Source organism: Leishmania braziliensis, chromosome 35 (assembly GCF_000002845.2).
Source record: "Leishmania braziliensis MHOM/BR/75/M2904 complete genome, chromosome 35".
Taxonomy (NCBI): Eukaryota; Euglenozoa; class Kinetoplastea; order Trypanosomatida; family Trypanosomatidae; genus Leishmania; species Leishmania braziliensis.
Window position 1 is genome coordinate 1041841 of NC_009326.2, and position 27963 is coordinate 1069803.

General features: G+C 55.1%; 5 protein-coding genes across 5 annotated transcripts; all 5 read right to left on the reverse strand.

Annotated features, from left to right (window-relative positions):
* Positions 1-159: 159 nt before the first annotated feature.
* Positions 160-2121, reverse strand: LBRM_34_2660 (conserved hypothetical protein; the record flags this gene model as incomplete). Its single annotated transcript, XM_001568322.1, has 1 exon — positions 160-2121. The coding sequence occupies one exon, from the start codon at positions 2119-2121 to the stop codon at positions 160-162; it is 1962 nt and encodes a 653-aa protein (XP_001568372.1).
* A 1082-nt stretch (positions 2122-3203) lies between these two features.
* On the reverse strand, positions 3204-7220 carry LBRM_34_2670 (conserved hypothetical protein; the record flags this gene model as incomplete). Its single annotated transcript, XM_001568323.1, has 1 exon — positions 3204-7220. The coding sequence occupies one exon, from the start codon at positions 7218-7220 to the stop codon at positions 3204-3206; it is 4017 nt and encodes a 1338-aa protein (XP_001568373.1).
* A 3429-nt stretch (positions 7221-10649) lies between these two features.
* On the reverse strand, positions 10650-12731 carry LBRM_34_2680 (transporter-like protein; the record flags this gene model as incomplete). The annotated part of the gene is made up of 1 exon (XM_001568324.1): positions 10650-12731. The coding sequence occupies one exon, from the start codon at positions 12729-12731 to the stop codon at positions 10650-10652; it is 2082 nt and encodes a 693-aa protein (XP_001568374.1).
* Positions 12732-21162: 8431 nt separating this feature from the next.
* Positions 21163-22365, reverse strand: LBRM_34_2690 (conserved hypothetical protein; the record flags this gene model as incomplete). The annotated part of the gene is made up of 1 exon (XM_001568325.1): positions 21163-22365. The coding sequence occupies one exon, from the start codon at positions 22363-22365 to the stop codon at positions 21163-21165; it is 1203 nt and encodes a 400-aa protein (XP_001568375.1).
* Positions 22366-25206: 2841 nt separating this feature from the next.
* On the reverse strand, positions 25207-26409 carry LBRM_34_2700 (conserved hypothetical protein; the record flags this gene model as incomplete). The annotated part of the gene is made up of 1 exon (XM_001568326.2): positions 25207-26409. One exon carries the CDS (start codon positions 26407-26409, stop codon positions 25207-25209), a length of 1203 nt encoding a protein of 400 aa, XP_001568376.1.
* Positions 26410-27963: the final 1554 nt, after the last annotated feature.

The window sequence follows — 27963 nt, forward strand, 5'->3', positions numbered from 1 at the left end:
TTCGCGACCAGATGACCGCTCACCCCCTCGGCCCCTCCCCTCTTCCTTGCTTCACTGTACTCCCCTTAACCCGACACACGGCGAGAGAAAAAAAGCGACAGATAATCGGGAGAGGAAAGACACGGCGTAACGGAAGGGCCCTTCCTCCGAACGGGAGAGTTATGTTACGTGTTTGGCTCCGGGAAGCGGGAGACGTGCGAAGGAGCCCCGGAAAGCGCTAGTTTCCCTTCCGGCGGGGTGGGGGGGGGGGCGCAGCATCGCAATTGGGCCTCCGTCTCGCTTCTCCTCCAGCGCCTGCAGCTCCTTCGTCAGTTCCAGCTTCTGTGGAGCAGGGTTGTCGGAAAGGGGATTCATGGATCCGGCAGTGGCGTAGTTGGCAAGCCGCACGCCCAACTGGCGACCGCCGTTGCGCTCGTAGTAGGCCTCACGACTTCCGAGGAAAGCCCACGGCGCTGGTTGCATGGCTGTGTCCACAATGTCGGGGAAGTACGGAATTGTGTAGGCCTTCAGAATAAACGCGAGCGGCTTGTCTGGCTCGTACTTGCCTTTCTGTGACGACTTACGAGCACCAATGTTGGGTCGGCGGAAGTACATATCGGCTCGTGGGGCAACGTACTGCGCCTGGAGAAGATAGGGGTTTTCAGGTGCCTCTGGGCAGCGCATGATGTTCGCCTTTGGATGCTTTGTAGGGATGACGTGGCGCGGCCATCGCAGCGGGTTGCGCCAGGGGCTTGTCGCATCTACGTATTGAAGAAGCGGACGATTGCGTAGCGTCTTGACGACCCGCTCATACGCCATCTGCATCACGAGATCCTTGAACACGACAGGAATGTGTGTCGAGGACGACGACGCGTCCAGCGCAGCACCTGCGCGAAGAGCTGCTTCCTCCGACAGGGGCACGTTTTCGGCGAGCAACACCTCCTCGGTGCTCGAACTGGCAGCCGCCGTCGCAGCGGTAGAGCCTGCGCCGTCCTCCGTCGCTGCAAAGCCCGCGAACTCTGTTTCGCTATATCGAAGCTCCTCCTCTGTCGCGTCTACCACTGAGCCGGCATCCTTAGCTGCATCCATTGCGGCATCAACACTACTCATATCCACCACGCCCTCCTCGCCGCGCTCTGTTAGCTGAAGCTCTGCATTCCAGTCTCGCGTTTCGTCGTCGACCTGCGATGGAGCGATGGCAAGTGGGCGAATCGTGCTCAGCTCTCTTTGGGAAAACAATCGAGCGGACAGCCGCTGCGCCTCCGTCAACGTGAGTCGCTCCGTCCGCAGTGCATGCACAGAGTTCATCACCATATCATACCGCAGCGTGTCGATGCCGCCCATGTGGAAGGCACTGGTTACCAGCACCGGGTGGTGGATGTCGTGGTAGAGAAGCTCCTTGCGTATTTCGTCCATGTGCGCCGTCCGAATCGCTCGGTCATTGATCTGGTCCGCCTTGGTGAGGACAATCGTAAAGTTAGGCACCTCGCGTGCGAGGAACCGCAGGAGATCGATATCCTGAATGTAGAGTCCGTGCTTGTAGTGAACGTCCATGCAGTAGTAGAGCATCTTCAGACTGGGCTGACACCGAGAGAAGTTACGCAAGAGGACAGCGTGCTGCAGCACTGCTGTCCATGGCACTGATGTCCCGCCGAACCCCGGCAGATCCACAACGTTGAAAACGCCGCCCACATTGAAGAAGTTCATGGCGTCTCGGCGTAGGTGTCGATTGGAACGACCCACCTCGCGCGGCGAGCGGAAGAGTGCACGCAGCAATGACGTCTTGCCACACCGTTCTCGACCAGCGAGAGCGACTAGCGGTGTGGCAGGGTTGCCGTCAGGGACAAAGCCGACGTTCGTGGCGCTCGCCACATGACGGTGGCCTTTGGAGAAGATCTGATCGGCTAACTGCACTAGAATCAAGTCGCGGCTACTCGTGACCTCCTTCACAGAACGCTGAACCTCGGCCTCCTTGTTTGCAATGTTGCGACGCCGCTGAAGGGTGCGCTCTCGTTGGCGATGCTTCAACTGCTGCCGCGCTGCCTCTATGGGCTTGTGTGTGTACCGACTGCCAGGGCTGTGGGTAGCGACTGAGTTGGTCAGTGATGCGCTGCACAGCCGCAAAAGAGAGCACGAATACATGACGTAGAGGCGTCCTGTAGTGGCGTGTGTGCTTGGCTTTACGCAGCCTTGTCCTCGTCACTGTTGTAAGGCACCGCCTTGCTGGGGTGCGACACATAAATGAGTGACTGGAAAGAAGCGGAGGAGAGGCAGTTATGGTGGGTGTATCACGCAGATTAGTGAACGTGGAAGTGAGCAGTACGTCAAACAGTAGTGCCACAGAGGGTGATCGAAGTGTGGCGATGAGGGAGGCAAAAAAGATGACGGAGGAGTGGGAAGGGCATCGGTTTAGTCTCTTCCTTTGCCTTCGCGACCTTTCATAGCGGTGGTGGTAAGCTCGCACAGCAAGAGCGAGGGAAGTGATGATGCGCATCACCTCAAGCCTAGTCACCGTAAACCATTTTTCAATTTCTCCACCATTTGCTGCCTTCTCGGCAAACTCTTATCGGAGGAGAAGGACGCAGAGAGGCGGTCATGTGCATTGCCGGTTTCATGTGAAACGCACACACATACAGAAAAGACATGCACAAATCACTGGCTTTTCGCCTTGCCCATCCGTGCGTGCATGCAGTGGCATTTTAGCTGCGCTGCGCGTCGTCCTTCCGTGTAACAGGAGTGAGAGCGCCAAAAATGCATGTTCAAGTGTGCACATCCACGGAACGGGTCCGTACTAGGCGGTGAGGCATGTAGAGACGCATTGGTGACCAGAGAGAGAGAGAAGGCCCTCATATGCTCACTCGAGCTTAGTGCACACCTAGTTCACCTATGCGTGACCTCCGCGTGCACAACAGGGAAAACACAGAAAGAGAGGGGCAAATCTACGCGCACATCGACTGTACATGTCCGAGGGGGAAAGAGTGAAGAACCGGCGAGAGGCAACGCCACAAGCAGCTGCCTTTGCCCTCATCCGCGAAGGCAACATTAAAGCGTACATCTCACTTATATATATTTTTACATCTTTTTTTTTTGATTTTTTGTTCTTTTTTTTTTTGCGCGCGCGTGTGTGTGGGCGCGCGTTCGCCTCTGTTCATACGGCACCTGTGCACCACCACACGACTTGACTGACGGCACGCGTCCCACAACCCACCTCCGGTCACATCACCCTAGAGTGCACCAAAGCACACGTAATGCTTGTCATCCCAGCGGCGCAGTGCATTAGAGTACCGCCGGTGGACCACGTCTGGGCTTGACGTCTGCCACGGATCGATGTTCGCAATCCACTCGAGTGCAGCTGGCACTGTACTCACAAAGGCGGCAAAAGCACAGTTGCCCATCATACGCACCAGCACACCGCGGCTGCTTAGAGATGCCCCAGTCGGGATAAAGCTGGAGTGTGAGTGCCAGAGGTAGTAATCAAGCAACACGAGCAGCGCGTACTGCTCCGCTAATTGGGTTGCGCGAACAATGGCGTGTGACGGCGCTGTTGCCGCTTCCGCCTCCTCTATAGCCAAGCACAGGCTCGCAATCAGGTTTAGCTGTGGGAGCGGCGCACAGCTCATGAGTTGTGAAACGTGCTGTATAGCAACTTGTACCGGCGTGCACTGCACCGCCGCTCGTGAGGCAGAAGGGGTGAGCAGCGCCGCCTCTAGTACCTCATGAAAGGTTGAAAGAAACGACACACGCGCGTCATTCGCCACGCCGCCGTGCTGTGCGACAGGGGAGACGGCGGGTGCTGTGGTTGCCTTGCTTTTCGACCAGGTGGATATGTCGCGCGTGTCGTGCAGCCGGAACACAAGGAGCGCGGCGGCAAGCGCGTAGAAGCCCTGCGACGGCAAATCCACAGCCAGCACCAGGGAGGGCGCGTGGGTCTCTCGCTGCAGAGTCTCGGCAACGCGGTCGAGAAATGCATCGAGTCGTTTGAGGACTGTGGGGCCGCCAAAGAAGCGCATGGAGATGCGCGTGTGCCGGAATGAAATCTCTGGGAGTGCGGCACTCACCTCCTTGGCAACATCGTCTGCTGTGAGAACTTGAAGGGCGCATTCCTCAAGCTCCTCAGCTGCCTTCAACTGGACGTTCGCCGGGACAGCTAAAGAGTGCGCCATGGGCCTAGTGGTCGGCAACGCGGGTGACGGCATGATGCGGCCCCAGCCCACTGTGCCGTCACTGGTCCTTGGTAAGGTGACAATGGATGAGGTGCGCGACCCGCCACACCACGTTGCTGACACACTTTCGTGTCCCACCGCCTCCAGGTGCTCAGGGCTTTGAACAGAAAAGCACTGCGGCGTGACGGTTGCAGACAAACTCCCGCTGCCCTCCTTACCAGTCTTCTCGCACTGATCGGCCGCGCCGCCCCGGTGGGGTGCCTGCAACACCTCCCTTAACAGGGTGGCTGACGGCAACACGGTTGTGAAGGCACCATCGACCACGCCGGCCTTCCGCGTGCGTGCCGTGTAGTACACCATGTTACTCTTGCTGGAGAGGCTTTCGCAAATGTGGTGTTTCAGGCCGACGTCTGCAGCGCGAGCGAGGTCACCCCGCATCCACTCCTGCACCACTGAGGCGACCTGCACAGCCAGTGCGGACGATGTCATGCTGCCACCGGCCGGGGCATCTTCTGTGGCGTGTGCACCAGTCAGCTGTTGTGAGCCAGCAGCAAGACGAGGTACAAATAAGTCATAAGCCGGAACACCTTCGACACACTGCGTATCGAAGCGCGGTACCGCAGCCACCGGTGTACCATCAACGCAGCAAAGCGGAAAACTAGCTATGGTCATCCACTCAACAGAGGGTGTGGGTGCGTCAGCTCCACGGTTACCCACGCTTTCCAGCATCATTGTCACCACCTGTACCCACTCGTTGCGAGCGAGTAGCGGTTCCGGTGAAATGTAAAGGTGAGGTGCAACCTTCCACACTGTCGAGGCTGCTAACGTTCCCGCAGGCGCGGCAATCTTGTTTGCTGACAGAGAGCATGGCACAATCAATACACACTCGTTGGCAGCGAGCTGGCTTTGCACAACAAGGCTCATCGAGCGCTCTGTTGCGTTGGGGTTTCCGGTCCTTTGTCGGCTACGGGTGCCGTGTTGCCACGTCTCCTGGACTGTATTGGCTGATGTAGTCTGCATCGCCCGAACGAGCAGGGAGCACATGTGTGGGGTGGAGAGCCACCCGAGCACACTGGCGTGGGACTGACGCATGTAGGCAGAGAATGACCTCTGCAACCCGCTCGGCTGACGCTGTCGCAGCTCTGCGTAAGCCACGTGAAAAAGATTGAGGCACACAGACTTGATTCCGTCATAGGCTCGACGCTGCAGCACTGACATGCCAGGGCTGTCCAAGAGAAGCTGCACGCTTCCGTGAAGCGAAGTGCATTGCGCGAGGGCGAGATAGTCTATCAAGCGCTGAAACAAATTTAAGTGCAATCGCGGCTGCGTCGCCCTCCAGGGTGGGAGTAGCAACTCCTCCTGCACCCAGCCTTCCCTCACGTACCCTCCGATGTCGGTGATAGCGCCTGACTTCTCCGTGTCGTCACGGCTTTCGTGGCGTTGCACTGGACGGTAGATCCAGCAGCGGCGGCTTTCCGGAGGAAGAGAAGTGACATAATTACCCCAAAGAGAGCCGAAGGTGTCGCCCTCGCGGACAAGACGCTCGAGGCAGGCGCGCAAGAGAGGAGGAAGGATGGGTCCTTCAGGCCAATGTGCCGGCGTAGCATCTTTCAAGCTCTTCTGTAGAGGTGGGTTGCTGATGGATGTACTAGCGGAACTATGAAGCGCGTCGTGAGCCTCTTGGTAGCCGCGGCGCGCGCGGTAGCCACGATAAACGGACTGAATGAGCGTTGCCGCCGCGTGCTCGAGGCGGCGAATAACAACAAGGAACACGTCATCCTCTGCTTGGTGCGCTGCATCGTAGTTCAACAAACCACGTTTGGCAAATTTTGCAGGCATACGCTTATCACCCCCCGAAGCGGGGACAGCAGCTACCAGCGTAGCAGCAGTAGGTTTCTCCGTAGCGCTGCTTGGCGCCGCACTTTCGGCGGGAGAGGTAGACACGGTGTCTTCGTCAGCCTGGGTCTTGGTCTCGATGGAGGAAGCTACCTTCACTGATGAGTTTATTGGGCGTGCTGCGCCGGCGTAAATTTGGCGCCGCTCCTGGACCTTCGCCCAGTACTCCATCACGAACGCATATGTGTAGGTCCGTTTCCGCTCCAGCTGGGCGGTGCGAAAGGCCTGCAGGGATGCTCGCTGCGCCGCTTCATAGAGAGGGCCGTAGCTGGCGAGCAGTCGTGCGTAGGTCAGGCGCGCTGTGTCCGGTTTGTAGGATACAAGGAGAACGGCTGGTAGGGTCCAGCGAGGCGAATGGGTGGGGCATTGTGCTGGGGTGGTGTCTATAGTCTGCATCGCCTTCTGCAGGGCGTCATCAAGCGTATCAAAGTTGACCAGGTAGTCCACTTGAAGCGAAGGAATAAAGTTAACTTGCACCGTAGCCACCGCCTCAGCGGCCGCCGCGCGAATCGTCGTGTAAAAGTCACTTACTTTCCCAGCTCCCAGAGCTCCCTGCAATGCTGTGAGGCATGGTGGCATCGCCTGGGCAGCAGACCTGCTAGTAGCGCACGCGCAGCGGTACGCCACGCCCTCGTAGAAGAACGCAGCAGAAGTCGGAGTAGGGCACTCGACGAAGAGCACAAGTGGCGCCGTTGGATCAATCATATGAAGCTGCCGTAGAGCAGAGACAACCTCATAAGATGAAATTGCTTCTCGATACAGCACTACTGGAAAAACAGACGCCGGCGCTGTGGTTTTTGCCGCCGGCAGCGTGCCTTCGGCGCGGCAGAAATCGTGTGCCAGTGGATGCAATTCGTACCTCACGCCGTTCTCCAGGCGGACTGAAGGCGGGGCCACACAGTGAAGGCGCCTCGAGGGTGTGTCTTGCGTGTGCTCCCCTTGCACCTCAGCAGCCACAGGGGCATCATCGCTAGCGACATCCTGCTCGCTCAGGTGTCGCAAGGACTGCGCTAAAAATCGAATTGGGTCCCGTGGCTTGTTGTGGAGGCACTTCTCAAGGCTGAGGCGCACTTTATCCCCGAGATAGAGATCCATGTATCTGGCAGCATCTGCGGCTGAGCCTGTCTTGGGCAGCGATGATGGGGGTGGCTCCACGCCAGCCGGCGAGGGTACACCCGGCATAAGTGCAAGGATGAGGAAATACAAGCAAGAGCGGCACGGCTCAGCAGCTGCTTCACGATGAAAGTCCTGCGCGCAGCAAATAAAGTAGTGCCGTCAAAAAGGCCAACAGAAGTGCAATAGGGACGTGAAAGAAAAAAGAGAACAAAAGGACATCGTTGTACGTTTTTTTTTTCTTTTTCGAAAACGCCCCTTACTTTCCAAGTGCCCCGCTTCCCTGTCAGTTGCCATGCTTCCACTGCTCATTTGCGTTTGTTGGAATGCTCTAATGCAGGCCCAGGGAAAGTGAACCATCACCAGAACTGCACTACGTATCTCCAACGTAGAGTATTACCTCTCCAATGTCTGCACTACAAGAGATGCCAAGAACGATCGATTTTCCTCTTTCCTACACCATCTCAAATTCAACAAATCAAAAAAAAAACTCTGTGGTCCTCAATACCCGCGTTTCTGAAGGCGCCTGCCTGTCTATATCGCAGTAAATAAAACCACCCATCTCTCAGCACTACCCAACTCTCAGATGAGCAAACAACAAACCGAGCATAGAAAACAAATCTCTTCAAACATCACGCAGCTCATGGAAATACCAAGAGAACGTTTCGTTTTCCCGTATTCCCACTACCATCACACACACACACAAAGAGGTCAGCAGTCCCACACGCGCGCAGCGCCGCACTCCTGCATCCGCCGCCTCGCACAACGGCGGGGACCTCGCCGCCCAGGAGGAGCCCACCCGCCCACCTGCCGTCGAGCCGGGCCACGCGTCTTGCAGGCTCTCTCCGGGTGGTGGTGGGTCTAGGTGCATGCGGGGGAGGGGAGGGGGCACAAGGAGCAAGTCGGCCGGCCTCAGGCCTGCGCCCTCTGCTACACGGGGGTGCCCTGCCTGCGCTGTGGCGCGGCCACTCTCCACGCTGGAGTCTCGTGGGCGCGACGCTGTGATTCGGGGCGCCCGGCACCCGGCACCTGTGCCTCGCCACCAGCTCGGCCGAATGGGGGGAGACGCCACCCCACCTCGCACGCACGCACAGTGGGGCTGAGTGGCGCAGGTCGCCCCGCGCCACTCGCGCCTGCCCTCTGCTCACCTCCGCATGCCCCTGCTCACGGGCGCTGCCACGGGTCTGTGGCGGCAGCGGCATTCCGTCCCACACTGAGCACGCGCGCGCGAGGCCCGTTATCAACCTCACCGCGTGCACGGCCATTGCGGGCCATGCCGGGCACTACGCCAGGTCCGACGCCGTCATTGGCCCACACAGGTGCGGCTACCGCAGTGCTAGCAGAGCAGCAGGCAGCGCGCCATCTGCGCTCCACGTTGTCGCTGCTAGTCACGCACTGCTGCAGGAACCCAAAGCAGGAGCAAGTGTCCGTTCACAACTGGGAGTGGGAAGCCTTCTGTCATCTTGTGACCCCAGCCTCCTTGTTCTTTGGAGTATGCCCAGTGGTCACGTATAGAGGTCTTCTCTATGGGTGACGCAGCGTGTACCAAAGTTTCTGGGGATATCACCGTGGTACTAGTGACCAAGGTCTCATTTTATAATTCATGAAGTAGGTATCGACTTTTCTGGCAGTGCCATTCTGCACGGAGTTACACTTCGTTGCTGGGTCTACTTCACCGCGCTCTAAGGCACAGGGGGGGGAGGGGGAGTGGTGCACGCGATGGGCTGGTAGTGCCATCTTTGGTGCCAAAACTACGCCGCAATGTACCGTCCTCCACCGTAGTTGGGCCCGTGTTAAGCGCAGTGGGGAAAGTCAAGAAGTTCTTCACACAGGCAACACTTGTTTGTATGCCTCAGTTGATCTACTTGTCTTTGAAGGGCGTCCTGTACCACGTCCATGACATCAACCGCGGCCCGACAGCTTGCAGTAAAGGGTGCCCCGGAAAGCTCTTGTCGCTGAGCATGCGGGAATGCTACTCGTCACGGAGTATCTCTGCCTCTTCTGACTGGAGAGTGCCTCGTACCGGAGCATCTTCGTTTTCAGGAAAACAAAAAAGACACCGCCACTTGTATATGTCTAAACACGGCATTCACGCACATACAGAGAGAGAGAGACTCGTGCACTTCATAACAGAGAGAAGCGCTGTCACGCTTCCCCTCTCGTGTGAGCGTGAGCCATCAAACTTATACGGCCACAAGTCATAGAGGCACGCTGACAAGAGAAATAGCGCGCGTGAGGCGGTGCGAGCCAGAAAAAATGAAAAAGAATGAAAAAGGCGCCACACCATCGTCGCTGAATCCCTCCTCTCAGCGTCTCCACGAAATAAACAAAACCACCACCAAAAGTGTAACAAAAGGAAAACGCAGAATCTTCTTCACTGGTGTCTGCATCAATCGTTAGCAGCCACGTTCCTCGCGGCAGCTTCCTCACATGTCTGAGTTACGGTTTCATCTGAGACGCAGGGAAACCCAAACAGCAACAACAGAAAAAAAAGAACGTTTCGACACACGAGAAAGTCGGTAAGCAACGCAGCAAAGTAGGAGAGGCCAGCGCCATCAAGGCTTGTCGGTTTCCCTTTTTTTTCTTCTCACAGCTGCGGTGTGTGTGCCCGTGCAACAACAAAATCACTTCTCCTTCGTTTCTCTCTGCCCTTCACCCACTTACTGCATCCCGTGTACACACACACACACACACACACACACACACACACGCAGGCCAAACGTGTCTGCCCCGCCAGCTTAGCGCAAGTGCAAGACGAGTTTCCATGTCGCAGGGAGCTTCTTTTTCTTTGAGTGTGTCGACTTCCACGCAACACACGAGCTCAAGTTCCGCTCTGCTCCCTCCCCCCTCAGCCGCTCACAGAGACCCATCGCGTCGTGCACAGCGGTGGTGGACACGAGCGATACAGCAACGCACCGACTTCGCCATCGCCCCACAGGCCCCAGCCTTAAGGTCCACCCAGGCCTTCGCCTCGTATGTCGCCACGTGGGGCACCCGCCTCGGCGGGGCGCGCCGGCGCCGCACGCCAGTGGTCAGCGAGGACCGGGCAAGGCACCTTCGAGGCATCCTGACACGCCGCCCGTCGTATGAATCGGCACAACCGTGCTCGCTGTCAAATGCCGCGCCGACGCAACGCCATCCAGGGCCTGGCCGCCGACATCCGTAGCGCTCGATCTCCCTGGCCTTCCCTGCAGCGGAGGTACATGGCCCCGGCACGGGCAGCGAGAGAGAGAGAGCGCGAGAGCAGGGGCTGCCTGGCCTTTCCCAGAGCGCGGGAGTACTGGGCCCCGATGCCACGCACCGAGGTGTGCCGCGGCATTAGGGTAAGTGCAGATGAAGGGCATAAAGGGAGGTAAAATCAGGGAAAGAAGGCGTCAGGAAAAACGCAATGACACGCAGGAAAAAGAAGAAGCAAATAAGACGGGGTTTGGTTTCGTGTTGGTGGTGATACCCACTAGAAATGGTGAAGCTTACTCGTTGCTAAGTGCACAGCAACGTCTAAGCGGGGAGCTCCTCGTTCTCTAGCAGTGTACTGCGCTGAGCAATACGGATATCCTCTTGTTCAAGCACGCCATCTCGAGGGACTACTGGTATCACCGCCATTTCGTCTGCAAGAGATGCGTATTCGGTATTGTTGTCCACTTCGTCGCCCTCTTGGCTAGAGTTATCACGGGAGTCGCCAGCCTCGTCAGGCTGCATTCTTGCAGCACTTGCGGCGTCCTCGACGGCCATCAGTAGGGGAGAACCAGTCGGAAATTCAAATATGGTGTGCTGCGTCATCGCTGGACTAGAGAGTGTCACAAGCGAGTTCGCGGCGGAGTTGCGAAGGAGAGATTCGCGCGCCGGGACGTCGCAAGAGACGGATCCGAAGAGACTGTAAATTGAGCACAAGGATCCGCATGCCGAGTTAAGTCTAGAGTTCTGCCCCCCGTTGCCGACGCCGACCCTATCCGATGAGTCCTCGAGTTCCTCCTCCTCCTCCTCCTCTCCGTCACCACTGTAAGAGGACAGAACGTAGACGTGGGTGGCGATGTAGGCACCAATTACTAGCGGAATGACGCTCAGAAGAAACACTAAATAATGATTGAAGGGAAAAGGATGCGGTTTCGCAATCGACCACGCGAAGACCGGGGCAAATATTAAAGGCACCACACAGCGAACCAAGCACACTAGCGATTGCTGAATACCGAACATGATGGCCACCATGCCTTGCGGTGCTGTAAGTGACACCATGACCATGGTGAGTGCATAGTTCCAGGCCTCCATTGCCTTGCGTAGCATACCAAAGACCATTGTGTACCAGAAGCGAGTCCTCTTGCCGAGGGAGCTGGCCGTCGGTACCATGGCCGTAAAAAAGGCGTACATGAGCTGAGCGGCAATACACAACCGCACAGGACCCCCCGCATACTGGATCACCGGGGCAAAGACGACGTTTGCGAGCACTGAAGGAGCGGCGTTCATCAGTACCAGGATCGATATCTGGAACGGCGACAGATGTAGGCCACCGTTCCGAACGTCGGATGCCACCCAGAGCGGGAAAATCTCTGTGAACATCATGTCCGATGTTGCGATGAGCATCGAGATGATGCAGACACGCCGCAGCAGCGGGTTCAAAAAGGCTTGCTTGAAGCCGAAGGGGGTATGTGGCGTAGGAGAAGCCGGCGTAGGACGTGCAGCTGTGGGAGGCGGCTTCTGGGGTGCACTGCTGCTGGTTTCATTGTGGTCGTCCGCGCACATGGCCGTTACATCGGTTGCGTTGCAGTCGCACGGCAGTCGCGGCTGCACAAACCTCAGCACAGGGGCCATAAATTTCACAATGAACGGCGGCAGCACGTCGCGTAGCGGCCGAGCATCCCTGTAGCTCTCCTGCAAGCACATGACACAGATTACCACTGCAAAAAAGCTGTATGCTGCCACAACAGCACTGGGAAGAAAGGCGGGGTGGCTGCCAACGAAGCTAGTTGAAGAAATATGCAATAAGGCTAGTGCTGAACTGGAAGCAGGGTTGTAGAGAACGCCACCGACAGCTGAACCTATCAGGGTTCCGACGCCCCACGTTAGACTGACGAGCGCCAGTCCCTTCGCTCGATTCGTCGTATCGGTCAAGTCACTGATCATCGTCTTGGCAACAATCGAGCAACCGCCCAACAAGCCATGCATGAAGCGCCAAAAGCACATGGCCAACAGGCTGCCGCTAAGTCCAAAAAAGAACATGCAAATAGCACAGCCAGATACACCAAGAACGATGGTCACCTTGCGGCCGATCATGTTACTGAGCATGCCCCATAGTTTGCCACTCACAACCTGTCCCAGCATAAAGAGGCCAACAGGAAAACCTGACGCATAGCCAGAGCTGTCAACGTCCCAACCCTTAATATACGCAATAAAGGAGGGCATAAAAGGAAGCAACACGCTCCAGCAAATGCTCTCCGTGAGCAGGACGACGCAAATAATAGACAGCTGACCCCATGGCAGAGGTGTGTCTTTGAGAGGTCGACAATTGTTTGCGCACCGCTCCAGTGGCGGTGCGGAGCCTTCTGCCTCAGTAGTAGTGCCTTTGTCCACCGGGGATATTGGCATCGTTTTGGGCGCCCCCCGGGCCGTGAAGCAAAGGCCAGGAGGGGGGAGACAGACGTCAACGATGAGTACCCTCCACACAGCTGCGCAGTCTGAAAAGCAACTTCGGGGGCATACACGCCACAAATTCTTCTAGCGATTCCAGAAATTCGCTACAAACGACCGTGAGGCCGAGTACGTGTGACAGAGGGGGGTAAGAGGAAAAGAAGAGGAAGCGCACACCGACAAGCAGTACACCTGTGTGTGTGTGAGAGGAGGAAGGGTGGGGGGGCAGCAGCCCCAACGAACGTTTTTCCCTGGAGCCGCACTCCTGTTTCGGCGCTCACAGGCAAGTTATTAAGGGGGGGGGAAAGAGAGCGTAGCAGATAAGGTTAAACTAAACAAGATAATGAAAAGTGGTTGGTAAGCGTCTGTGAATGATTGTCACCTTTGAATTTCAGCGCTTGTGGAGTCTGTGTATAGTGGGTGTACCCTTTCTGATTCCTCTCCGCGTAAGTGCGTGAATTCAAAACACACAGGGGAGAAAAAGGGCCAATCAGCGACTGAGAACTTAAAGTCACAGAGCACAGCATAACGCGCATCAGCAACAATTTGCATTCCGCCTCGTCGGGAGTTCTTCGTTGTTCTTACTTCCGTGCGTATCACTCCTATGAATCGCTTGTGCGCGCAGTACGACACCGTAAACCACAACAAGGAGAGATGACAGAAGAAACAAATGGCGCAACAACAACTGCCATAGAGAGGAGGGAGAAGCACACGCAGGCACGTTCTCCAGCAATGAATCGTTTTCTTTGTTGAGGCATCTCTTTCATTACACCACACACGCATACACACACACACACACGCACAGCGGTCAGCAGTCCCACACGCGCGCAGCGCCGCACTCCTGCATCCGCCGCCTCGCACCACGGCGGGGACCTCGCCGCCCAGGAGGAGCCCACCCGCCCACCTGCCGTCGAGCCGGGCCACGCGTCTTGCAGGCTCTCTCCGGGTGGTGGTGGGTCTAGGTGCATGCGGGGGAGGGGAGGGGCACAAGGAGCAAGTCGGCCGGCCTCAGGCCTGCGCCCTCTGCTACACGGGGGTGCCCTGCCTGCGCTGTGGCGCGGCCACTCTCCACGCTGGAGTCTCGTGGGCGCGACGCTGTGATTCGGGGCGCCCGGCACCTGGCACCTGTGCCTCGCCGCCAGCTCGGCCGAATGGGGGGAGACGCCACCCCACCTCGCACGCACGCACAGTGGGGCTGAGTGGCGCAGGTCGCCCCGCGCCACTCGCGCCTGCCCTCTGCTCACCTCCGCATGCCCCTGCTCACGGGCGCTGCCACGGGTCTGTGGCGGCAGCGGCATTCCGTCCCACACTGAGCACGCGCGCGCGAGGCCCGTTATCAACCTCACCGCGTGCACGGCCATTGCGGGCCATGCCGGGCACTACGTCAGGTCCGACGCCGTCATTGGCCCACACAGGTGCGGCTACCGCAGTGCTAGCAGAGTAGCAGGCAGCGCGCCATCTGCGCTCCACGTTGTCGCTGCTAGTCACGCACTGCGGCAGGAACCCAAAGCACGAGCAAGTGTCCGTGCACAACTGGGAGTGGCTGTGAGGAAATACTTTTTAGTGTTGTTGAGTTCCTTTCAGGGAATGCAGCTGGATACGAACTACGTGTCGAGGATGCTCATCACAGGAATGGCGGAGGGTCACTGCTTTGACTTCGTCGTTGAGGAGAGAAGGTGCGACCACGGATCTGTATGCCCTTTAAGTGAAGGAGAGAAGCCCCACCGTGGTGCTACTTGTGTTTTTCCCGGCACCGCAGTGTTGTGAACTCCGAACATTACATGCTGTACAGCGTTGTGGTGGAGATGTGTCTCATGGAGAATAGCGGAGCGTGTATGAACAATTTGCCATGGAGCGGAGGAATTCGACACCGTTCGGGCGTCGCTTAGGTCCACTGCGCGGCCACGACACACGGCGTTGGCGAGGCCCAATATGCGGCTCAGCGTCACCGCAGCACCGGTAAACAGGGACAGACAGTGGATAGATGTGCGTAGGGGTTGAATTGTGAACGTAATTCGCACTGAGTTCGTGAAGACATCATCATGCCGGCGCTCATCTTCGTCACAGTGTCGGCTCCATCCTATCCTCCGATAACAAGAGTCCGTGAGCCGTAACTCACGGCAGGCTGCTGCAGGCTCTTGGTTTGCCCACAAAGAGTGGCCTGGGACACCACGGAGAGGCGGCCTGCATCAGCAGAGTTTCCAAAAGCTGGCTAAACAAAGCAGAGCAGAAGCGCTCATGTGCCCTTGGGCCGCTGAGAAGCAAACAGCGGCATAGTTCCTGTGAGCAGGTCCTTGCTAGTATGCGCGGGAGTGAGCGCGCACTCCCGTGTGTTTGTGCAAATGCCTGTGTCAATGAGCGTCGCGCAAAACAGTAGAGAGAAGAGAGAGACGTGGAGAAAGGAAGAACAAACGGAAGACGGCATAGCGGTAACATAAGTCCAGCATTGACTTCTGGTAGGGACACCATTAAGAAGAGATCAAAGGGCGAACCTTCAACACACACACATATATATATATATATATAATGGTAGCTTAATGCACATCGCCTAGCAGCCTGGCATGTAGGTGTAGCTGATGTTTCTACTCACGGGTCGCGCGTATGCATTTTTCGCCCTGTATCACCCTTCTCCTCTTGGAACAACGAACCTCTTCAGATCCTTGTCGAGGTTGTTGCCACGCAGACGTGTACAAATGCTCGAGGGGCTAAACAGCACACAGCCAGAGCGCGCAAGTTGATAATGGAGTGCAACTGAACAAGTGTGTTTTCTTTGCAGTCGTTCACTCTTCTTGAGGGCGTCTCAGCCAGTCCCTATTCGTCCTGACCTCTTGTCCCTCAGTAAAACCCACATACGCAGGCACACAAGTTACGCGCATGAACCCGGAGGCAGACTGTGAAGAAGCGCAGAGACTATAAAGGGAGGAGGGGGGAGATGGTGAGGTCGTAGTGGAAGTGACACGATCAATTCATCACACTCTCCGTTTTATGTTTAATTTTACTATTTTTGCAGCTGGGGGATAAGCAGAGAAGGGGAGGGAGGGGGAGGGAGGGAGTACAAAGTCACGAGGCGCAAACGACTATGGAAGAAGTCGGGAGAGAGCCAAAGCAGTCGACAGTGCGCGAGGTACAAACAGCAAGACAAACGAGAGCTGAAGCACAACAGAATACGAATAAGTGAAGGCACGATAAAGCGCGGCGGCGGCGGCAGCAGCAGCGAAGAAGGGAAAAAAGGGGGCAAAAAGAGGAGGAGATCACTCCTTTTCTCTCCTACCCTTTAGGACGTCGTTGAAAATGCCTCGGAGGAGATGGCAAAGACGGAGAGCAGCGAAAGCGTTGTGCATCTCACGCAGGCTCATGGTTCTCCACGCTTTGCTCTCTTTCACTAGCCTGCTGTAGTAGACGACGTCGCTTTGGCAAAAGCCAGCACAGCATGGAAGCGTCAACGCACAGCATCACAACGCAAGCACCAATAAGCACAAGAAGCGTTGTAAGTCGCCACTGATGCTTCGGAGCTGTCCGAGATGCGGACACGGGTGAGGCGGAGACCACGGGGTACGACACACTCCCGTGAAAACCAAATCCATTGGTGAACAGAGCGGATTCGCGCGCTAACGTTGATGCCGATGAAATCCACGGTGTCAGGTCTACCGCGCCACACGTGAGCGATGAAGTGGTGTCTCCAGTCACAAACACCTGTGAGAAGAGCGGGCGTGGCTCATCAGCCTTGCCAGTGTCTGGGGCAATTATCGACAAAAAGTGGCGCATGAGAAAACGATCAGCACAGGCGATGTCAGCGCAGTCAGACACGAAGTCCGTAAAGCTCTCCGCAGCGCAGATAGCCATGTTGATAGCGAAATGTATCGCAAGCCGCTGCGCAAAGGCAAAGGGAAAAAACTAAAGCCACGGAAGCAGGGAAACAATGAGGACGAGCTGGACGTTTTTATGAACGCTAAACTTCCTCTGTGAGGCGTGCGTGTTTGGCTGTGGCTACCCTTTCCTTTTCCAAGAACTACAACTCCAGCCCTGTCCGTTGGCGATAGATACGAGAAAAGTGGAATGCGCAGCAAGGTCTTTGTTCACCGGATGTGCGTGGCGAGAAAAACACCTCTTCTTACCCTGGATTGTTGGATGATTCTGACGCGGAGGAGAACTTTGTGACTTCGATTGAAAGCGCTGCCGCGTTTGTGAAAGACGGTGTCGTCGGTGTTAGGATGTTATACAGAAGAGGAGTTTTTACAGAATCGAAAAATGAAAGACAAAGGTCTGTCGCTCTGAGATGAGTGGAGGCAAGAGCGAATTATTTTTTTTTTTCGCTAGTTGCCAAGAGCAAGTGAGATGCAGTGAAACGTACCGTCTTGGGTTCGGTAGGCACAATAGTGGGGAAGCCGTGCTGCCGCACCATGTCGACTGCCGGAAACGATTGGGCGTCAAATTCAGTTCCCGTTTCCCCCTTTCCGCTCTGCAGAACCACCTCTGTCCGCCACGGTAGTGCACTGTGAGCGGAAGCAGGCCACTATTGAGAGTGACAGCAGGTGAAATCGGCGACGCGAGTCTCACGACCCCCTCTCATCACCACAACCACGGACTTGCAGTTCTAGCCGCTGACTGCCCATTCATGCGCACAGAAAACATCTCTTCAGGGGCAAGGGGGCATCTCAGCTCGAGCGCGTGTGATCCACCGCCACTGATTTGGCTGGGAGACAGGGGAAGCCGATTTGTTGTCCTCTTTGGTCAGTGATTGACAACGTGGTGTCACGCGCATACGACAATGAGAAGAATAAACGAGCACGACAACTCTAAATAAATAAAGGCACCACAAAAACCACCCATAGAACCGCTTGCCTATTGCTTCTTTTGTCTCTCTGCAAGTCTTCCAGAGTCGAGCAGGTCATACTGCGCGTCTGTCATTACTCTCTTAAAGCGCAGCAGCTCCTAGGCCACAGTGCAAGGAGCATGATGGTCCTCCATCACATCCCGTTCTTTCCATCGAGGTCAGTGTTCCTTTCGTTTGCGTATTTCTTTTCCTTTCATGTTCCATTGGCTCTGAGTCCGGATTCCGCGCGATGCAACGAATGATGGGGTCTTTATTGTCTTTCTGCTTATTTTTTTCTTCGAACAACTCTCCAGCTGAGAAGACCGGCCGACCGTTAGCGCACACAAAAAAGAAAGAAGCACCATAACTGTGCAGCAACACCCGCATACAGGAGTGTGCGTACACAGCAAACCACTTTAGACAGGGAGAAACGTTGTGGGGGTTCTTAGCGATCAAGAAATCGCAGTAGGGTCAGCGCCCACACAGATACACGCAGGTGGGTGTACAAGGCGCTGTGGTGGCAGACGGTGAGGCTTGAAACAGCACTGGGCGGAAACGACAAGAAGAGAGGCAAGAATAAAGCATGTAGAGCAAAGGAAGTCGTATATTCAGCAGTGCAACATTACATCAGCTGAAAGGGAAATTCGTGTGAAAAAAGAGAGGACAGCCGGAAAAGGAAGAGGATTCCATGAAAATAACCAAGGTGAGGGCGAAGAAACCATCTGATACGAAGAAGGAAAAAAAAACACGCCCACCAGCTTCAACACAACAAAGGCAACGGATAGAAAGTTGATAGCACACCTAAGAAGTCCCCTCCACGACATCTTGACGACACTTTTTGTGGGATATCAGAGACAATGATTGGGTGCTTGCCGTTGTCCTCCGTGTTTTCTTTTAGTTCTCATCTCAGTTTTTCTTTTGGGGCTACTGCAAACAACAGCGACTCGGATGAGCTGTCCTCATCAACTTTGCTCTTTCGCGAGCCGTGCGTGGGGGGGGGGGGGTGAGTAAAGTAGTTCATGCTAGCCACTGAGCCTCACACCGTAACCACAACCGTGGCAAGAAGGGCATGCAGCACCACTCATGTTAGTATTGCATTATGCACTTTTTGCTCTGTAGGTTTGAACAGCTCTCATGGGCACAATTCTTTGTTCGTTTCTCTGGGACGAGAAAAAACCACCTGGGCAGCATGCATCTATCCATTTTCAGCAGCGCGCTCGCTCCACGCTGATATATGAAGTTAAATGAAGTGCATGTGGGGGGAGGGGGAGGGGGAGGGGGAGGGGGGACGAGCGCAGGGATACCCAAGAGCCAAAATACCCTGGCTAAAAAAGGCGAAAAGAAACAAAAAGAGAATCACAAAAAAGCACACGGAGAGAGGGTGGGGGCCGAGGAAAGAGAAACATACACGAAGGAGAACAAGAATCAACACCGTGCTTCTCAAATGCAAAGCGAGAACCGGAGCGACGCGGTAGGAAGGTGGGGGCACCACCCCAAGTGGGTGCTACACTACTACGTGTATGGTTCCTCTACCGCCATCCGACATGCACACCACATCTGTCGTGAGGTAGCGGAGAAGAAAAAGTGCGGCGCTGCATTACCAGCATGTGTGGGGGAGGGGGATATGCGTCGCAGAAGAAAAAAGATACGGAAGCACATCGACTCGATGAGGGCGGCATGGGGCCTCTACCCTGGGCTAACCAGAGTCACCTTCGCCGTGCCTAATTTCTGTTCTCCTCGGCGCCCCCTATCCAAGTCTCTTACTCTCCATGATGCCTCTTCAACTAGCGAGAAACCCAGGCGTTAACACAACGGGTCTTCCTCAATACAGCGAATGCGCGACACAAGTTGAAGGCAAACACAACTTTTCACAGAAAAAGAGAGCAGGCCTCTATAACTGATCATAAGCATGGAGATATTGCAACCACAGGCTTTCGCGGATGAAGACGAGAGGAGGCATCCGTGCCACGTAAGGGCGCCTCCACAGGACGCACAGTCAGGCATAAAGTAGAAACAGAACCAACTCACACACACACACAACATCAAATGGGATGTCTCATCACCACAAGTGAAGTAATAACAATAGACAGAGAAGCAGGACACGATAAATATGGTGGGTACACACAAAAAGGCCCAACTGCGCAACACAGTAGTGTAGCATTGACAGGGTTCAAAGGACATGGGCAATGACCTACCACTCAACCGTCACTTTCCTTATTCTGTGCTGAGGTACGCACCCTCAAAGACACGAAAAAAAAAAACATATAGATATAGATATGTGGATACAGGCACCGGTGAAAGTCGCCCGAGAATGGAATTCAGGAGATCGACACAGAGAACAGAGAGCGCTCACGAGAGCTCGTCCAGCGAACAGCTCTCCGGCGCGTCTTAAGTCCATGACAGTTACTTACACTGTCTCTCGCTGTCCCGTTGATGTTGATGGTTTTCCTTTTTCGAATTCAACACCTCCATGAACGATAAAGATAAAAAAGCGAACAGTTACACCCCACAACACAACACCAACGAAACAAGCAAGGGAAGAGAAACGTATGGGTGTCCGTCAGGGTAGGGTAGGTGGATGGTGAACCTCAAGGGATGAGTGTACCACCAAAGCAGGAACACGCGGGGACGTACACGTGACACCAAAGAACCACAATCGTAAGCACATAAGAAGCGAACAGCTGCTGTAGGCGATGAGCAACGACGAAAACCAGAGGGAGGAGGAGAAAAAAGGGCGCGAAAAACAGACAAGCAACAACAAATCTACCAAGAGGCAAGCAAGCATGCGAGCAACGAGAGACAAACAAAAGGAAAAACTCGCATCTGCCCCAACCGCGCACGCGAGAGAGAAGAGGGCCAATGGCGCGAAAGAGAGGAGAGAGTCTGAGAAGAATCATGAAACGTATACACATAAAGAAGCGTATAATGAGGAAGAGAGGAACTATGCTGAAGATCAGCCGACACTCAAAGCAAACAAACAACAACAGGAGACGAGCATGAAAGATAGGGGTGACAGAAAAAAGGGAGGGGGAGAACAGAAAAAGGGCCAGTGCGCAATCCACACGCACGCAGACACCCAAGCAACAGCAACAAGAGCAGCAAGGAAGAGGGGAAAAAAATGCTGCAACCGAGAAAAGAGGATGGGACTGGGAGAAGAAGCGAATGCCATGACATACAGACACACCATCTCTCGAAGGAATGAAGACACTATACACAGGGAGAGGGGAGTCTAAGCGGGAGGAGGGTCTCTTAGAGAGAAACGAAAACAAAAAAGTACCAAACACAACATAAGAAGCTACCACGCAGCAGCAAGCTGTTGGAGGACTGAGAGGGAGGGGGGAGGGAGGGGCGAATGCAAGAGAGAGACACCGCGCTCCCGTCCCTTCTTGCTATGGTGTAAGTGGAGGAGTCAGGGTCCATGTCAGCGATGATGCCTGATATGCGTCTCCGGGTGTACCTTCACGTGTTGTGTGTGCAAGTGAGATGAACGAGTCTGCCCCTGCCCCCTCCCTCCAGTTGTGTGTCACTGCCTGGGGGTGGCCACATGCGCTCTTTTTTTTGTGCTTTCACGAGCTTCTAGCTCGTCTCACTCCGGTTGACCTTGTTGTCTTCGTTCTCCAAGGCCAGGCTGTCCCCGTCAGTGGTCTGCAACGTGTCCTTCCGGACGAAGATGGACGGCAATGCCCGGACAAGGCTCTCTGGGTCTACCACCGGCATGGGCATCAAGATACCAGAGCCTTGCTGCGAGTTCTTCAGAGCTGACCTATTCGACATGTTGGAGACGCCGCACGGCTTCGAAGACGCCTCATTGTCCAACGCGTTCACGTACGCGGATCCATTGCGCTCACGCAGCACCATCGGCACTATTGGAATCTCCTCTTTCGGTGGCGTCATGGTGAGGCAGCAGTAAACAAGAACTGTGAATAGCACAATCAGAATGATAGCAGCGAGGATGAGAAAAATCACCCACCAGTGCTCTTGGGCCCACGTCAGCTCCTTGTAACCCTTCACGAAGCGAGGCTGCACCAATGCAGTAGAAACTGGAAGGTAGCCCAAAAAGCTCTGCGACTCGCAGTAGATTGCGAACTTCGATACTGTGACGTAGGTATCACTTGCCGACACAGTCGCATCCACGTTAACGTGCTTGCCGACTGTGTCGGTCAACCCAGTCACCGCCATAAAATAGTAGCCACGGGGATTCGGGTTTGTCGTGTCCCACTCAACGGGGTAGCCAGTGTTCGCATTCCCGGCCCCCCACAAGTTTGGGTACAGTGAATAATACTGCGCCACACCAGGCTGATTCCCCAGCAAGATAGTATCGACGATGGTCAGAAGACCATATCGGAAGGTGAACCCGCACTTTGCCGAGTTCGGAGCGACATTTTGGTCTGGTTGCAACTGAGTACAAAATTGGGCAAAAGCTGGGAGAGGTTCTGCGCTGGAGCCTGTGTAAGTGAAGTAGCCCGTACCCCCGAGCTCCTTCGCCGTCTCTGATGCAAAATTATTATCCTTGTCAGGTAGCTCAGCAGAAAAGATGCTCATGCCATTCTGCACGCAGTACCCGTTTGCCGCGGTTCGAGAACTAGCGTACTGCGCTACATCCTGCGGCTTGTAGAGTACGTACGCTGGAGTGTTGTAGTTGATTCGATACCACGGCGCCACCACTTGCGCGCCTGCAGTGGCTGAATGTAGAAGAGAAAGGAAGGCAAAAATCCCCACCCAGGCGAAGCAGCAGCGCACAATGCTCATTCTGGCAGTGGCGATGGAAACCTTCTCCATCGCCTCGCGCACGAGAGGTACGCGCTGGTGTGAGGGTTGACTACCTAATAGCGTACGCTTGTTGAAAGGCGGTGGAATGGGTGTGGTATGGGTAATCAAAGACAGCACGAGTTGACGAGCAAAGCCGAAGCGAAGAAAGAAAAGGCAGCGGTTTTGTGTGTGTGTGTTGCCTCCGTGGCGTCGTGTGGTGGTGTCTGTGGTCAAAGAGGGGATTGTTTGTGTGGGTAAGGAGGAAAGGGGCAACAACTGCAGGCCACTGTGAACAAAAACGAGGAGAGGTGGAGAGAAGGCGAGGCGCGGAAAACCACACGAAACGCAGAATTAGGGGTGCACTGAATCTCTTCGCTCGATGGTGCGCTTCTTTCTGCTTGCGTCAGGAAAACTTGTTTGTGTGGGGGAGACGCCATACCCACCGCGTTGACGCCGACAGGGAAGAGGGGACAATGGTGGATGTGAAAGGAGGGACAGCGCAGGGCAGACGAAGTCAAAGCGGGAAGGTGAGCGGCACGGGATGCTCTCGCTGCGCATGGACGAAAGTGATGGTCACAAAAATCTCAGGCAAGCTTATTGCACTTTTCAACAGCTTGACTAGGGCGAGGCAACATAAAAACGTGGTTTCGCCAGTACTTTTTCAGCCTCTTTATTTCCATCTGTCACGTGCGTGCGCCCTCGACGAACAAGGGAACCGCACTCATGCTAAGAAATGGACGTGGGCACAGAGGTTTTCCTACTGAGTGCATGTCCTTGAAGGGCAGTGTTGCTCAAAAGCCACAGCAGGCATCGCAAGTGCGGCATCGATGGGTATGTGCATGAAGGATCGAGTGCTCGCCTCCCAAACGAGAGCAGCAGAAACCGAAAAGGAGGCACTACGGGGCTCCCGCTTCTCTCCTGGGGTCGCGATGACGGCAGGGCAAGAGCGTTTTTCATCGCACCAGTAGTCGCGTGGGTGCAGCGAGCGGCTCCGCGACAGACTCCCACACATACCGACCTTCGGCCTTCGACACACTCCGCCTGTGGAGTAACACCGAAACTGCGCCACATTCAGACGCCGTTTCCCGCATCTCAGCAACTGGGCAAAAAACACCACCAATGAGGAAAGGCCGCAAGGAGAACAACAAAGAGGCAACTAAGTCAGCTGTAAACTATATATATACACAGGCAGAGGCGTTGTAACCACTGAGAGATCAAGACAAGCTTCCATGTTGCAGGGAGCTTCTTTTTCTTTGAGTGTGTCGACTTCCACGCAACACACGAGCTCAAGTTCCGCTCTGCTCCCTCCCCCCTCAGCCGCTCACAGAGACCCATCGCGTCGTGCACAGCGGTGGTGGACACGAGCGATACAGCAACGCACCGACTCCGCCATCGCCCCACAGGCCCCAGCCTTAAGGTCCACCCAGGTCCTCGCCTCGCATGTCGCCACGTGGGGCACCCGCCTCGGCGGGGCGCGCCGGCGCCGCACGCCAGTGGTCAGCGAGGACCGGGCAAGGCACCTTCGAGGCATCCTGACACGTCGCCCGTCGTATGCATCGGCACAAGCGTGCTCGCTGTCAAATGCCGCGCCGACGCAACGCCATCCAGGACCTGTCGAGAAGTCTTGTGGGTGCAAGCCATGGTATGATAAAACGAGGTAAGCACGAGAGACTGCGTGGCAGAGTAGGTGCAGAAAAGAAGTGGAGGGGGGAAAGAGGTGGAGCAGGATGATGTATAGTGAGAGTATATCACCACTGATCAAAACGGACGAGCGAGTAGAGTTGTAGGGCCCAGTGGAAAAGGGACCCCAACAACACCGAATGCTTTTAGAGATTCTTTTTCGCGCTTTACACAGGCGCCAGCATTTTTGAGTGAAGAGAAAAAAAATTAATGATACTTTTGCAGGGAGCTGTGAAGAAGCAGCCATGCGCATGGAATGGGTCCTTGGTCATCCAGGGAAAAGGCGAGGAGCCATGACTGACAGCGGTAGCGTTCGAGGGAGAGAAATAGATGACAGTCACGCGTCTCCAAGGCCGTGAAGCTACCCGCGTGTGCATCCTATTAGCACAGCGCATCTGTTCTTGTCACCCTCCGAGGAAGTGCGTTGTTTGGCTTTCCTTTGCTTGTTTAGTTCTTCAGTGTTTCATCGATCGTGACGGGTAGGCAACACACATCGCCATAAGCAGTCTTAACCACATGCACCAATGTCACCAACAAGAGAGAGAGAGACGCATATAAAGACAGCAACAAGAAGCACTAACAACAGCACACACGCACACGCACACGCACACATACACATACACATACACATACATATACATACATATACTCCCTGTTTTGGGCATGCAAGTGAACGAATGAGATACAGACAAAAAAAAAGCAGACGTGCACGAGAAGCTCAAGATAAAGTAAAAGAGACACGGCTGATTCATTCAGGGCGGCGGAGAAGTCCGCCGTCAGGCAGAAGGGAAATCCAAAACTGACGGCGCCGATGGAGGAGGGCAAACATAAGACAACACAAGCAAACAGCAACAGAGGTGGAGCTATTAAGGTGAGTACATATGAGCAGATGCTCACTCCGAACAGGTAAAGCTGTACGTGAGACGGGGGTGAGGAAGAGAAGAGAATAAGAGGGATAAAGGGCAGGGTGTGCACGCAGCACAGGGGGGGGGGCATAGAGGGGAAGGGCGTTTAGTGATTTAAAAACGACGGGTTATTGCCACAACCACTAATGCCCTTGTCACGGAAGAACACAAAACACAAACACACCCAGCAAAGCCCACCCATCAGAGAGTAATTTTCTCACCTGCCAAGGATCATGCCTGGTGCCTGCGAAAGGCCTCCGCCCCCACAAAAAAAGGGGCCACCGACTTACGTGGGAAACAACCAATTCATTCGGAGACATACTTCCTCGTAGTTGTCAAAGGTGTTCAAGAGACTGTTGTGGTAGGAGGGCGGGGCGCCGAGAAGCTCAACAACCTTGTCGGCATCCGCCCCGCCTTTTTGGAACTGGGAGTGACGGGCAATGGACGAGATCGAAAAGTTGATCATCTCATCGTGTTGCGAGTAGAGAACCAGCTTGCGGCTGTGCTTGATCTTGTCCCAGCCCACCAGAGTGTGAAGATTACCGACAAACCACGGAAAGATCATGCGTGTCACAGTAGGGGTGAGGCAGGAAAAAGCAACAGCCGCGTCCGACATGGATGAGAAAGTGCGATCCAGCACTAGAGACGCATGGGGATAGCATTCCGCCACCACCTGCGCCGCGGTACCACCGCCGATGCTGTGACCGAAGAAAAGCAGGTGCTTCTCGTCGATCTTCTCCTCCTCAATGTACGCTCGCGCTACTGCGGCAGCGTCCTCGACAAATTCGCCGAGATGCGAGAGATAGCCGGTACTGTAGCCGATGCCGCGTGGGTTATACAGAATGGCGTGGGCCTTGAGAGCGTCGCTAATGACGTGGATATCCTTGAGGCTGTTCTCCAGGAACTCCGCGTTGCCTCCGCAGTACAAAACCCAGCGGGGGGTTGTATACGCCTGCTTCACCACAAGGGTCTGCAGCGTGCTCTTTCCATCCAGCGACGGCACCGTGCGCCCCTCGACAGACTTACCCTGCTTGCGAACCAGCGTGCCAGCAACCGAGCGGACGCGGCGGTTGCGCTCTCCCTGTTGTTCAAGGATCTGTAAGATGTTGGCTGGATAGCAGGCGTGGATTATGAGGCCGCCAAAGGTGCTCCAGATCTGCACAAGGGCAATCGAAGCAGTAGCCCACGCCTCCACCGGAGGCAGAACCTTCTTAGCCCAGGCCGCCGCTGCGGTCGCCAGAAATGGAAAGATGATGGCGCGCAAGGCAAGGCTACTCGTAAAACCGAGTGTCATGAATAACAAGGTGGCAAATAGTCCTTGAATCGTCAACGAGCACGCATACCACACGAAGGGACCTCGGGCGATGAAGACACTTGTGATGAACCACCCTATGGAGGGCGCGAGCAACTTCAGCTTGGCGGGAAGATAGCGGTTGGCGGAACTGTTGATCACTGCCACCAAGAACACCAGCGCTGAACTAAAGATCATCTTCTCCACTCCTCTTTATTTTTTCCACCTCCACGGCTTACAAAGAAACACAAAGAATGGGGTGAATGGTGCGGCGATACGCGAAAGAGGCAGAAGATGAAGGGATGAGGTACAGGAGCGGAAGGAACAAGAAGGGGACTTGCCGAACGAGTACCGTAGCAACGCTTTGAATGCAGAAGGACATAAAAAGTGCAGTGCTCCAACACCAACACACAGGGGAACACGCTTGTTCCTCCCCCCAAAAGAAAGAGAACGTGAGTCGGAGTGAAGCGGAGCACACAACAAAAGTGATGAGCGCGAATGGCACGAAAACCAAGAAAACACGAATTCACTCACCCCCCCAAAAAAGAAAAGATGGACACGGAGAGACACTCGTTCAACTACAGGGAAGGAGGCAGAGGAGGAGCTAAATGGAAAGCGCAGATACACTAGCGTAGTAACCACCAACACACAGAGTGAGAGAAGAGAAAAAACGAACAGAGACACATAAATATTTTGTGAGCTCGAGTAGCTTAACCAAGAGTGCCGAGCACAAATGAAAAAGAAGAGCAGGCAAAGACACGGGAACGATATGTGAAGCGGAGAGAGAGAGACAAGAAAGGAGATGTTGCTGGCGTACTCAATACAGCGCAAGTCAACCACCACAGAAAAGAGGTGTACACGCAGGAATTTGTACACCTCTCTTGTTTTCTTCGTCTACTTGCGGGAAGTGAGTCAATACGTCAACGCACAAATGCACACCAACAAAACGAGATGAACACTCACAACTCGAAGAATTTTCTCGTGTTTTCGTATTGGTGGCTCACATGAAGCGTGCGCGCACCGCAGACAACGAATAGAGCGAAAAGAAAAAAAGGGGTGCAGTGCGATACACCCATAGCGACGCCGGTGCGCGACAGGCAGCAATGAAGTGCATCGCGGAAGGGCGTGACATTTGTGAGGTTCGCATGGGTGATGTGAGAGAGCCAAGAGCAATAGTGATGTCGAAAGAGCTCAAATACAGAAGAAGCGAGAACGCGTTATTGCATTAAACAAGGGAGAGAAAGTAAGAGAGACACGAGCTAGATAGTCACCCAAGTGGGAACATTAAGGAAAGTGTAACCAAAATCACCTCGTGCCACATCCCCTTGTCCTTCAATTAGCCATTAAATAACAACGGAGTCAGTCAGTGGCAACCTCTTTTGCGTGTCGTCCAACACAGAAAACGAGTCGTCCTCTCGCGACTAGATGTAGTCAACAGCCGTACTCACTGCGTATTACTAAGTTTACTGTGAGGTACTAACATTTCCTTTTGTTGTTGAGGCATCTCTTTCATTACACCACACACGCGCACACACACATACACACACGCACACATAAAGAGGTCAGCAGTCCCACACGCGCGCAGCGCCGCACTCCTGCATCCGCCGCCTCGCACCACGGCGGGGACCTCGCCGCCCAGGAGGAGCCCACCCGCCCACCTGCCGTCGAGCCGGGCCACGCGTCTTGCAGGCTCTCTCCGGGTGGTGGTGGGTCTAGGTGCATGCGGGGGAGGGGAGGGGGCACAAGGAGCAA